The sequence below is a fragment of the Aquarana catesbeiana genome, linkage group LG06 (genome assembly GCF_042186555.1).
Source record: "Aquarana catesbeiana isolate 2022-GZ linkage group LG06, ASM4218655v1, whole genome shotgun sequence".
NCBI lineage: Eukaryota > Metazoa > Chordata > Amphibia > Anura > Ranidae > Aquarana > Aquarana catesbeiana.
In genome coordinates, this window is record NC_133329.1 from 152,538,644 (window position 1) to 152,552,744 (window position 14,101).

Sequence of the window (14,101 nt, forward strand, 5' to 3'; positions counted from 1 at the left end):
ACAGCCAGCCATGCAGCCTCTATGGAGCCCAGAGGAGAGGGGGTCCCAATCAGGACAAGGAGGGGTGAGCTGTTCCTTGATGTCCATCCACCATCTGCTGTTCTATCACCTACATGTGGTATGTATGTTGTGGCTGCCCGTGATTGTGCTTCTGTTAATCACTTCCCTCTGTCCTCCCTGTTAGTTTGTACCAAGTGCCAGGACTCTGAAACATGGAGTGATCTCCTACTGACATTTGCCTGATAGTTCCTGCTCTGATTAATTTAGCCAGAACCAGCAGGCCCCACAGGAGAGAGAGCGTGCATTGATCTTGGCCCTGAGGTAGTGTACAAACTAGTTGTAGTAGCCACTACAGTGTGGGCCCGGGGGTAGGTTGTGCACAATGCATACTAGTATATTTACTGAATCTTGCTGGGCAGTGGGGGGTCTGGTATAATCGTTAACAATCTGCCCCAATCTGCCCCAATAAAGCTGAGTTAAGGAAGGTGATTATCACCCCCTTTCCCCAGATTCATTGGTGGCAGTGTAATTATAACCTCCCCTTTTTCCCAGCTTCATTGGTGGTAGTATTAAAGTATACAGTGGGGACAGAAAGCATTCAGACCCCCTTAAATTTTTCACCCTTGGTTATATTGCAGCCATTTGCTAAAATCATTTAAGTTCATTTTTTTCCTCATTAACACAGCACCCCATATTGACAGAAAAACACAGAATTGTTGACATTTTTGCAGATTTATTAAAAAAGAAAAACTGAAATATCACATAGTCCTAAGTATTCAGACCCTTTGCTCAGTATTTAGTAGAAGCACCCTTTCGTTTGAGGATGCCCCACAGATGCTCAATAGGGTTTAGGTCTGGAGACATGCTTGGCCAGTCAATCACCTTTACCCTTAGCTTCTTTAGCAAGGCAGTGGTTGTCTTTGAGGTGTGTTTGGGGTTGTTATCATGTTGGAATACTGCCCTGCGGCCCAGTCTCCAAAGGGAGGGGATCATGCTCTGGCTTCAGTATGTCACAGTACATGTTGGCATTCATGGATCCCTCAATGAACTGTAGCTCCCCAGTGCCAGCAGCACTCATGCAGCCCCAGGCCATGACAATCCCACCACCATGCTTGACTGTAGGCAAGACACACTTGTCTTTGTACTCCCCACCTGGTTGTTGCGACACACGCTTGACACCATCTAAGCCAAATAAGTTTATCTTGCTCTCATCAGACCACAGGACATGGTTCCAGTAATCCATTACCTTAGTCTGCTTGTCTTCAGCAAACTGTTTGCGGGCTTTCTTGTGCTTCAACCTCTGCAGCAATGCTGGTGGCACTCATACATCTATTTCCCAAAGACAACCTCTGGATATGACGCTGAGCACGTTTTCCTCAACTTCTTTGGTCAACCAGGCCTGTTCTGAGTGGAACCAGTCCTGTTAAACTGCTGTATGGTCTTGGCCACCATGCTGCAGCTCAGTTTCAGGGTCTTGGCAATCTTCTTATAGCCTAGGCCATTTTTATGTAGAGCAACAATTCTTTTTTTCAGATCCTCAGAGAGTTTTTTGCCATGAGGTGCCATGTTGAACTTCCAGTGACCAGTATGAGAGAGTGGGACCGATGACACCAAATTTAACACACCTGCTCCCCATTCACACCTGAGACCTTGTAACACTAATGAGTCACATGACATCAGGGAGGGAAAATGGCTAATTGGGCCCAATTTGGACATTTTCACTTAATGGTGTACTCACTTTTGTTGCCAGCGGTTTAGACATTAATGGCTATGTGTTGAGGTATTTTGAGGGGAGAGCAAATTTGCACTGTTATACAAGCTGTACACTCACTACTTTACATTGTAGCAAAATGTAATTTCTTCAGTGTTGTCACATGAAAAGATATAATAAAATATTTACAAAAATGTGAGGGGTGTACTCACTTTTGTGGGATGCTGTATGTGTTTAAAAATAAAAAAGGATAACTTTTTTGGTCTTTAAGTTAGCAGTCACATGACAAAACAGCCGTTCATACGTTCTTTATTCTCATATCAGGGGGCATTTCAATTCTGTAAGTGGGCTGGCTCTTTGTGAGGTTGAACATAGTGGGGAATCAATTTCACTATATGTATACGTTGTGCTCCAGAAGGGTGCTCCTTCTGCAGTCCAGGCTGTTAGTGATGTTTTATACCACAGGGAAATACTTTCCCCATCTGTGTGCATTGCAGTTTGCAGTGAGGCTTCAGGTGCTGTCAATCAAGCGCTGGTCTGGGGGGATGGCTATAAAACTGACTACAGAGATACAGAAACTCCAGGCGTCGGCATGGCATCCTGTAACTCTCACAAGGAAAGAGTGAGATGCAAATTCACCATACCAGCAAGAAGTTGCTTCCATGTATGACCTGGTCAGTTTGGATAAGTAAATGAAAATGACTGGCAGGATCACCAGGTATTTCTGTCCAGAAGAATACAGCAGGCTGCTCATTTACACATCTACATAGCATACAATACACATATCAGCTGTAATAAATTTAGGGGTAACATACACTTTAGAGTAGAAGGAACGGCTATAAAAAAAAACCCACATTTTTAGAGCTCATCCACACGTGTGTACAATTTTATGCAGGGCCTTGCTGGCAGCTGTATGCAAATAATGTTTGTACAACCATTTATGTGTGTACAACATATATTCCTGTGTATATCCATCAGGGACAGTTTTGATATTATATACAGGCAAATGTGGCCGTTTTCAGATCTAAGCTCTCTAAGATGCTTAAGTTTCATTAAACGTTTTGGCCACCCATTGCTTTTTAGGGACTAGAACTTTAGAGCCCATTAAGTGAATCTCTTGGAGACTTGGAACTTAAACCCCTGGTATTCTAGGAAATAAGTTTGCACTTACAAGACATTTACATTGCTTTGTAATTATTCAAACTGTAAGTTTAGAAATATATATCAAACTGCAATGAGTTTAAAGCAGTATTAATCCCAACAGAAAAAAATATTTACTGCGCTACCTGAATCGAATAATTATAAAAAAAGCTGCAGCTCAAAAATTGTGAGTATACACAAATACAATAGATAATATAAAAACGTGAGCAGCGCTACAAAGACAAAAGTGAAAGATATATACTGAAAATAAATAAATAAAGTCAAATGATCCTTGATGGACCCAAAAAGGTAATTACAAAACAAGCAACATTAGTGCCAAAGAACATAAAAAAGTGGTAAAAAATAAATGAATAATCACAACCAAGAAATGTGGGTATAATTATAAAAAGTCCGTGAATGAAACATCCAAAGGTATTCAAAGAAGACCAAAAAATTATGTTAATCGATTACACAGGCACCAACATGTGAGGAGATCCGCCACCGTATGAATTACACACTTACCAGAAGGCAAGCTTAGGTAAGCTTGTATGGCAACCTGACGCTCAATCGCTGGTAAGGTCACACCACGACTTTCCAGTATAGGGCCAAAGACAAACAGGGTGGCTCTGTCCGGTACGACAGTCAGTACGGGGGACCCAAAGAAATAAAAAAAGGCTCTCCATAGTGTAAATCAATAAGACCCAAGTTTATTAAAGATTAAAGGTTGCACTTACGTAGAAGATGCAGATAAAAGCACTATGGAGAGCCGTTTTTTTATTTCTTTGGGTCCCCCATACTGACTGTCGTACCGGACGGAGCCACCTTGTTTGTCTTTGGCCCTATACTGGAAAGTCATGGTGTGACCTTACCAGCGATTGAGCGTCAGGTTGCAGTACAAGCTTACCTAAGCTTGCCTTCTGGTAAGCGTGTAATTCATACGGTGGCGGATCTCCTCACATGTTGGTGTCTGTGTGATCGATTAACCTCATTTTTTCACTTTCTTCGAATACCTTTGGATGTTTCATTCACGGACTTTTCAGTATTAATCCCAAAAAAAAAAATATGAATGAATCACAGATTACCTATCCTTAAAGTATAACTAAAGGCAATACTTTTTTTTAGTTTTGGGTGGAGTGGAGAGGAATTAGATTACCTGTCAGTTTTCATTGCTGCCTGTGCCCCCATTCAGGAGATTTACCCTCTCTATTTGTCCTGTTTACCATTATCATTGAAAGTGAAAGTAAAAGAAAACCCAGATCTTGGGTTGTCCCCAGAAAAGTAATAGAAAGGAAATCTTCTAATGAGGACACTAGTTCTGGTGACCTGGGGGTCCCCAACGAATTCCCTTAATTTGCAGGGATTTCCTGTCACTTCCTGTTTGGCTGTGGGACAGGCAGTGAAGGGCAATCTCCACAATGGGAAACTGATGGCGAAAAAAAAAATCTGTGTTATAACCCTCTCTTGCTCTATCCAAAAGAAAAAAAATGTAAAACTGGGGAGAGGGTAGTGTTAGATGCACTAGCTAGCAGATATAGACTAATAAATTAAAGCTAACATTTTTTAAACAGTTACAGCAATTGTTTTTCTCCTTTAGGATAAAGGTTCTACTGTACATCAATGTAAAAAAGTGGACCATTGTAAGCATTGCAAGCTTTGTCAAATGGTTTGTCTTAACATTCTAACTGACACTTTTCTTTGGCCAGCTTAGTCTGTTAAACTAATTTGAAAAATAACAGCAGGATCAACAGGTAGAAAAAGGGAAACATCCTAAATCCAGCCACCACATCTAGGAATTGGTTAGCTGCAATATAATAAATTCTTGCTTTGGGAGTTCAGGTTGTCCATCCAAGCTTTGCAATGGTAGTAGCTCAGTGTCATATTAAAATCAGACATGGCCACCCTTTTGGTGGTGTAACTTCAGGTGGAGAGAGACATCCCAAGTAAAACATTGTTGTCCTGTTGTAAGTAATCCAGATAACAAATTAGCAGGAAAATTAAAAACAGGCATGTATCAAGGAGGATGCATCATATGGACTGTCAAAGCTGGAACAACCCTATCCATATAAAACACCTGCCATTGGGCTGAAGGAAGGAGAATGTGCCCTTTTTAAACCCTTAAGTGGGGACCTTAAGTAAGAAAAGGAAAAGGGGAAAGGGAATAAGCCCCATAATTCCACAAAAACAGATGTGGGGGCTTGATATGAATACAAGTTTTGAAGAAGGGGTCACCGATTACCTCTGCATTGCTTGTAGAGTATAGCTAGGAGTGTAGGTAATGTTTTCTGAACACATGTTTTTATGCAAAGGCAGGTCTTTACCATTTAACTGGTCTGATTGGAGGACCTGATTGGCAAAAAATGCAAATTTGCCCTTGGCTACTCTCCCAAGCTTGACTGGATATAGCAATGGTATACATTATATATTTCCCTCTCTTTTTAACTTCTAAAGGCTTCTAAAGGCTATGTGCTTCTGCACTTCAGACAAAAAGCCAGGAAAGATAAAGATATGGGAGTCATCATAGCCAATGTCACTTGTTAGCCTAGCTGCCAAAAGTATTGCAGCCTTGTCTCTGATGTTGAAGACTTTAGTCAGGGGTTATGGGTTGGCATGAGTTAGCCCCTGGTGTAGTTGTTCTGGCTGGAGGAAGGTGGAATTCCCAGGTTTGATAGGGTATTTTTAAGCCATGTTTATAGAAATGGTTTAGGAGTATTGCTCTCAGATCTCTCTAGAAAACCAATGGGAGATTTTTTCCCTTGGTAGGATTCTCTCAGTCATCAAGTTTAAGTTTACACACGGAGAGTTCCCTTTTAGATGAATGTGTAACCTGTGTGAGTGTAGTCATTCTCCCCTCCTTTTCTGTGGCTCTCTCCCCCAAATTGGTAAAATCCTGTTTGAGCAATAATAGGTCTATGTGCACCCACTCTACCTGTGAAGCAAGCAAGGACATACAGTCTTTCACAGCATACATGATATGTGCCAGGGTGAGTCCTAAAGGACCCTCTGTAGAGTGGACCTACTGCTTTAGAGAAGGACCTGCAGACAGTGTTGGTGACAGTAGAAACAATTGATGTGCTGTGTGGAGAGACTGCTCAGGAGAAGCTGAAGGGACTTGGCAGAAGGGCTGCTGGTGCCAGTTTGGATGCTGTGAAAATGCAACAGCTTTTCTTCCACTGTCTTGGTCTTGTACTGGCAGATAAGTTGAAAGTGGAATAACTATGATGTGTGCAAAATCTGATCATATATATAATATGTATGGTCAGGATGACAAGAAAAATTGTTAGATAGCTAAACAGTGATTATTTGCATTATTATCATAATAAAGGGCCACATTAGAATGCTGAATGGCAGTAATTTAAGGTGCAAAACATGCAGTAACTTGAACGAAGTGCAGTGCAGTGCCATTCATTTTGAACAGCACCCCAGTGCACCCCTTAAAAACACATAACACACTTAGGTTTTTGCGCACCACAGTGCATAGATGTGAACCATTTGTGGTGTGCTGCATTGAAATAATGCTGCAGGTCCATTAAAACTTACATAGTGGTGCATTGCTTTTCTGCAATGAAGATTTATGTGTAAAATAATGGTAGCTGCAGCATTCTGAATTTTATGATTGTTCACCTTTTGCTTGTTTGCTTGTTTAGTTAAATCTTGTTTTAAATGGACACAACATTACTTTGGATCTCACATTAACTGTGTTTTATGAGAAAATGTTTTCTTCCAATTGATAGAAATGATATCTGTTTAAAATATACGCTTTTTATTTTATTTTCTGTTACTAAAGGAGAAACCTATCCGCTATTTATTATCAGAAGAGGAAATTAAAAGCAAACTGGACCTAATTCGATCAATAAGAATTTACATCATGGATGTGGTAACAGAGTATAACTTGGAGGTAATTGACCTACTACAGTCTGCATTTTTAGATTAAATTACATTGCATTACTTGAAACTATGATATATAATGAGTCGTTTAAGTAGCAATGTCTCTGGCTAGATTACTGGTTTTGTTTTCCAGACATCTGTGACTATATTTGATGTTCCTGTTAATAATCACATTCTGCTCTTCACATCAAAAAAATCAGAAAACTTTAATCCAATATATGAGAGTTATGAATCCGCTGCACTGGAATTTAGAGGACAGGTATGTATTGTAATACAATGCCAGGTAAATACTCAAAAGATAGACAAGTGTTAGTATGTTGTGTAACTATCATTGACACTAATCAGGACAATACTGTACAGAACCATAGGGCAGGATGGTATTATATACTTTTGGTTTCACAAAACAGTTGTAGACGTTATGTAAAGTAGTTTTCAATTTTGATGAAAGTTCACTCTAATTTGATCCCTTCATAAAGTAACTTTATGCGTTTGTTACCCCAACATTTCCTATTCCTGATATGTGCCTGCTGTAACATGTATAAGAACGTTTCCTGTTCTCTTTGAATTGCTTCATTTGTATGAAATCATTGGTGTTCCTGATAGTCCCCTTGCTTTCCTATTAAAAACTGACCACACTGAGCTCTCCTGCTTAGTGTGGTCAGTTTTTAATAGGAAAGCAAGGGGACTATCAGGAACACCAATGATTTCATACAAATGAAGCAATTCAAAGAGAACAGGAAACGTTCTTATACATGTTACAGCAGGCACATATCAGGAAGTTCTCTAGCTATGCTGGGAACTCAGCCTGCTCTCTTCCAATGATCAGACTTGTCCTGACATACACCCCCCACACAGCCATTTATTGTGAAGCTCAATGTGCTGCTGCTTCTCCTCCCCTAAGCTCCTATGCAACTGAGAATGGAGAAAATGTGATCACTTATAAAAAAAGGGAAAAAAAGATATTTATAATGTTTTTTGCTATCCATACAAAAATGCTTTGCCTTTCATCTCTATTTTAAACTGAATGGCTTATTTTACAAGGTGATTGTTTACAATCACATTAAGAAAGGTTGCCACCTCTTTCAGATACAGGGTTTTTCAAAGAGAAATGTTAAAATGTGAATCCCTAGACCGGGGTACCTGATATTCACCAAAGGAAATGAAAGTTCCAGCTTTCAAATAACACTAAACTCCTGTTTTTACTGAGGCTTCTGCCAGTATTTCATGTACGGTAATTCCCCACCCCTGTGTTTACAAAGAAAGCCACACTACATTATTTGGCACCTCTCCCCATTGTCCATGCTACCTAAATATATTCCCTGGCAGCTTCTCCTGGCCACATAGTTTGCTCTGCATTCTCTTGCATCTCTTTTCTCTTATTTAGCCTCTTCCCTTTCTTCCCCTCAATGTATATGGTAGCTTTTTTTTGCAGGTCTTCCCCTACTGTCCACACTACACCCCAATCATGTATATGACCGATATGACTGTTCTACACCCCAGTCTTTCTACACAATAAATCTGTTTATTCATCAGTACTTTCCTATCCCCTGAGCTTTGTGCTCTGCTCTAAGCCCTGTAGTTGCTGCCCTGTTATCACTTTTGGGGTGAATTTACTAAAGGCAAATAGACTCACTTTGTAAGTGCAGTTGCAATAATTTTCCCCAGAGCTTAGTAAATGTGGTAAAGCTTCACTTTGTAAAGAATACTCAATCAGGCACAAGGAAAATGAAAAAACATAATTTTTGCTTGCACATGATTGGATGATGGAAATCAGCACCACATTTACTAAGCTCTGGGCAAAATTAGTGCAACTGCACTTGCAAAGTGCACAGTCTATTTGCCCTTAGTAAATTCACCCCTTTGCATTCTACTGTTTTTGGTATTTTATGGTCTCAAACTCCACAATGCTATTCTTTCTGTGGTATGTTGTCTCTGAAAACTGTCCCCGTTTTCCTTGGTTGCCATAGTGGAGATACATTCCCAAGCAGATAATAAATGCCACCTAACATTTCAGAAATATTCAGTCATCCTGCATGTACTAAGCCCAGTGCCTTCCCACTAAGCATCAACCTCTTGGCTAAGCCCCTTGTCTGAAGTGTATCATGTCTGGTGCAAGCAGCTGCTCCATGAATTCACACATCAGGAACAAAGCTATGAATTTCCATTCCTTCTTTAGGAGAGAGGAATGACAGTTCGTAAAACTCTAAACCTAGACCAGCTACCTTTCTACCTTCTAGCTCTGTACTCTTCAGCACATGACCAATTCCTCCTATGAATGGAGAAGATGGACCTTTCAATCAACCGCCCGTCCTCCATTCCTAGATGTTTCATAGAAGCTGTAGTATGGCTTCCACAGCCAGATCTAGGGGGGGTACTGTGGTGGGCTGTGCCCCCCCAGATTTCAGTTGCGCCCCACCCCCCGAAAGACACCCACTACCCCCGATGCTGTGCTGGCTGTCGCCCATCCCTGCACTTTACACAGCCTGAGCACAAGCACTAACATCTACTCCTCTCCACAGCACACACTGTAGCTGAAATCTGATTCCATTACACACAGCTACAATCTGCACAGTGTATAGCTGGTTACTGCAGCTAAGCTGCTGTCTTGACCAGGGAATTTCAAAGGTCAGACATGCAACACAATAAACAGCTATACATTGTGCAGATAATAGTTACAGTGTGTGCTGTTGGGAGGAGGAGATCTTAGTGCCTAATGCTATGGCTGTGTATCGTGCAGGGATGGGAGACAGAGCTCAGCCCAGTGACCTCCTTAGAAGAGTACCCTGTCCTCCCTGCCGCCAGTGGTGACACATGTCCTCTCTCCTGCCAGCGGTGACCCCTGTCCTCCCTCCTGCCAGCTGTGACCCCTATCCTAATTACTGCCAGCGGCGAACCGTTGTCCTCTCTCCTGCCAGTGGTGCCCCCTTGTCCTCTGCCCTGCCAATGGTTATCCCTGTCCTCTGCCCTTGGAAAGTAGATAGGAAGGAGAGCCTGGTATCCAGTAAATATGAGTTTGAAAATGGGTTTTAAAGCTGTTTATTGGAGGTAGCAACAAGTAAAATCAAGCCAACGCGTTTCGGGGGAACAGTGACTCTCTCTTCTTCAGGGCTATTCGACAAACAAAGAGGTACATAAGAACATATATACGGAACAGTATACATTTGTAGAAATGGAAAGGTGGCAGCTAAAAACATCTTTTAGATAATTGTATGCCAAAAATCTTGTAAAGGTAAAGTGCAATAAAACGAATGAGAGCTGTACAGAACAAATATACATATGTCTAAATATGATGATCAGATGCAGTGTACCTGTCACACAAGAATCTGTAGGAAGAAAACTTAGGAGATAAGAACTGGTCCGGTTGTGGTGCAAGGGGTTGTAGAGAAGGGTGGAAGGGAAGTGAAAAGGGGGGGCAAGGAGGGGGGAGGGTTTGGTGCAAGGGGTGGTGGGGAAGGGTGGAGGGAAGTGGAGAGGGAGGAACAAGGAGGGTTTTGGGGTACTAGAGGAGATAGGGGGAGGGGGCTGTGGGGCTGCTAAAAGTTGGGCGGTGGGGAGGGGGGTTGGTACGGTGGGGTGGGCAGGGGAGGGGGATGGGGTATGATGGAGTGAATGGGGGTTTCAATGGGAGATTGTTAAGTGGCCGGAGAGGACCCCGGACCTGATGCCTTGGGTGGTGTGGGATTGAGGCTGGGTTGTCTCTGGCTCTGCCCTGCCAGCGGTGACCCCTGTCCTTTGCTCAGATGAACCCTATTCTAGGCTCTGCTGTCCCCTGTGCTCCACCCTGCTGACCCCTGTAATCCGCCCTACTGACCCCTGTCCTCCACCCTGCTGACCCCTGTCCTATGCCCTACTGACCCCCAGTACACTGCCATACTAATTTCTGTACACTCCACTGTTGACCTCCTATCATCTGCCCCGCTGACCTTCTCTACACTGTTCTACAAACAAACTGATAGCTCCTATACTCTGCCCTACAAGCTGCTGACCCTGCTAACCTTCTATACTCTGTCCCCTGACATTTTTTTATTGCACCTCCACATCAGACTGGCTAAATAGCTCCCTGACAGCTTCTATGAATAGAGGAACTGAGTGGAAAGAACAGGAAGTTCAACATGGCACCTCATGGAAAAGAACTCTCTGAGGATCTGAAAAAAAGAATTTGTTCTACATAAAGATGGCTATAAGACTATAAGAAGATTGTCAAGAACTGAAACTGAGCTGCAGCACGGTGGCCACAACCATACAGCAGTTTAACAGGCCAGGTTCCACTCAGAACAGGTCTCGCCATGGCTGACCAAAGAAGTTGAGTGCACATGCTCAGCGTCATATCCAGAGGTTGTCTGTGGGAAATAGACGTATGAGTGCTGCCAGCATTGCTTCAGAGGTTGAAGGGGTGGGGGGGTGATCCTGTCAGTGCTCAGACCATATGCCACACACTGCATCAAATTGGTCTGCATGGCTGTTGGTCCAAAAGGAAGCCTCTTCTAAAGATGATGCACAAGAAAGCCCGCAAACAGTTTGCTGAAGACAAGCAGACTAAGGACATGGATTACTGGAACCATATCCTATGGTCTGATGAGACCAAGATAAGCTTATTTGGTTCAGATGGTGTCAAGCATGTGTGGCAACAACCAGGTGAGGAGTACAAAGACAAGTGTGTCTTGCCTACAGTCAAGCATGGTGGTGGGAGTGTCATGGTCTGGGGCTGCATGAGTGCTGCTGGCACTGGGGAGCTACAGTTCATTGAGGGAACCATGAATGCCAACATGTATTGTGACATACTGAAGCTGAGCATGATCCCCTCACTTCAGAGACTGGGCCACAGGGCAGTATTCCAACATGATAATGACCCCAAACACACCTCCAAGATGACCACTGCCTTGCTAAAGAAGCTGAGGGTAAAGGTGATGGACTGGCCAAGCATGTCTCTAGACCTAAACCCTATTGAGCTTCTGTGGGGCATTTTCAAATGGAAGGTGGAGAAGCGCAAGGTCTCTAACATCCACCATCTCCATGATGTCATCATGGCGGAGTGGAAGAGGACTCCAATGGCAACCTGTGAAGCTCTGGTGAACTCCATGCCCAAGAGGGTTAAGGCAGTGCTGGAAAATTATGGTGGCCACACAAAATATTGACACTTTGGGGCACTCCGCACCCAAAAGGCATTTTTTAGAGTGTGCCCCCCAAATATCTTGTTTGTATATTGTATGGATTCTGACCAAATCCCTTTGGGTGCGGAGCACCTCACTACATAACATAAGTACCTTTAATTAGTGTCCACTTGTGTCATGGGTGGAGACCTTATGATTCTCCCATTTAGAAGAGTGTAATGCTCTCATGGTTCAGAGATGCAGGTTCTCCCACTCCATGGATAGTGTAGGACCCACTGATTATGGGGTACTTTGTCGCAGTAAGTGGGCTTAGCACCATATAGCAATACGGTGTGACCAAATCCCCATATTTTTTGATAATGTTTTTCTAGAAATGCTTAGGTGTTTTAAACTAGCCTTGCTTGAGGTAAATGTCTTTTTTGCATGTGTGCGCTGTAATATTTTCTTCTACTGTATGGTCTTATGGCTGCACCATCTTTAATGCATTTTTTAGAGTGTGCCCCCCAAATATCTTATTTCTTCAGTGTTGTCACATGAAAAGATATAATAAAATACTTACAAAAATGTGAGGGGTGTACTCACTTTTGTTTGATACTGTGTGTGTGTGTGTATATATATATATATATATATATATATATATATATATATATATATATATATAAAATATATAATATACAGTATACTGTGTGTGTGCGCTCGTTGGAAGGCACACCCCTCTACAGCACTTAACAAAACCTGTGACATTCTGGCCACGGAATTGGACCTCCTGTCTACTTCCCAGGCTGAGAAGGCTCTATGGTGAAGGCCCTACTGTGGATCAGACATAAATTGTACACATGTGCCAATAAGCCTGGGCCTATGTTGGCTGGAAAACTTATTTCTGCTGGCAAACCATATCTGTCTGTTCGGCTGCAGACACGTACAGGTGGCCTTACTTCTAATCCATCACAGATAGAATCGTTTTTTGCAGAGTTTCTTTCCTCCCTGTACGCCAAATCTGATACCTCCTGCAAAACTTTCAATGCCTGCATCTCTGTAGCGATAACATTCGGAAAGTTGTCCATCCTATTCAGCTCTGCGCCATCAAAAACAGGTCACCTCCTGACCTAATTACGTATCTACAATTCCATTTTTCCTACCATTGGGCATCCTCCTCTATCGAATACTTGGGTATCAGACTGAACTCCTACTACTCTTCCCTATTTTCTGCCAATTATTACCCTCTACTTTTCTCTCTGTCCACTCTTATGCAGTCATGGGAATGCCCATACTTGTCCTAGATAGGCCGTATTAATTCTGTAAAAATGACAATTTTGCCCAAGATCCTGTACTACTTACGCACTCTACCTATACAGGTCCCGTCAAATTATCTAGTGCAGAATAGGATCCTTTATTTTATATGGGCTAATGTCACTAAATATTACTTAGCTGCTCAGATCTCTCAGCTGTTTTTTCTTTATGTCTCAACGGGCATTCTCCTGTGGGCCCTTCTGGAGCTCCCTATTTACGTGGCCACCCCTTCAGGCCCTCCTTTGGCTTTCTTTTAAACGATGCCCTCCCACTCTTAGCCCTCTCATGCAGCATGGCCTGAAATCGTGGAACTCTGTCAGATACTGGGGCAACCTCATGTCGCCTTTCTTGCTTTTTTTGCCCATCCTTCACAACCCCCTATTTTGCCCGGGCATGGATCAGTCTCAGGCGTTTTACTGGTGGACTGCTCATGGTTTCACACAAGTACAGCACTTCCTGACTTCCCAGTTCTTTCCGACGTGGGCTTCTCTCCAGGAAGCGCAGGAGGCCCCACAATCTGAGTTTTTCCACAAACCTCCAACATTGCATATCATTCCTCAATCGTACCTCTACCTACCCCTTTTGGAAAATGGCCTTTGAACACATATGACAACACTCCCCAGGCTTGCCTGGTCTCACCTTCACCCTCTATGCATTTCTGAATTGCAGAACTTCCTTACCTCTCTCTCATATGTTTCCCAATGGGAATGGGCAAGGCCTGGTCCACCGTAGAAAAGTGCTCATTCAACACTGCTACCCTAGAAACGGCATATAAAGTGCTCTTGTGGTGGATAAGGTCCCAGCTCATATTGCCCATGCCAACCCTAGTTCTAACGACCACTGCTTCCAGGGCTGTGGCCATCGCAGGGATGTCTTACATATATGGTTTGTCTGCGTTTGATAGGCTTTTCGTCCCGAGGCTTCGGCCTACTACACACTCTATTTCATTTAGCTATCAGAAAGG

At 42.8% G+C, this 14,101-nt stretch overlaps 1 protein-coding gene across 1 annotated transcript in view; it reads left to right on the forward strand.

Annotated features, from left to right (window-relative positions):
- Positions 1-14,101, forward strand: part of PDILT (protein disulfide isomerase like, testis expressed) — a 67,349-nt gene that overhangs the window by 21,025 nt on the left and 32,223 nt on the right. Inside the window, exons 5-6 of the mRNA XM_073591070.1 lie at positions 6,636-6,746; positions 6,870-6,995. Coding sequence (XP_073447171.1) covers positions 6,636-6,746; positions 6,870-6,995 — 237 coding nt within the window. The remainder of the gene's footprint in view (positions 1-6,635; positions 6,747-6,869; positions 6,996-14,101) is intronic.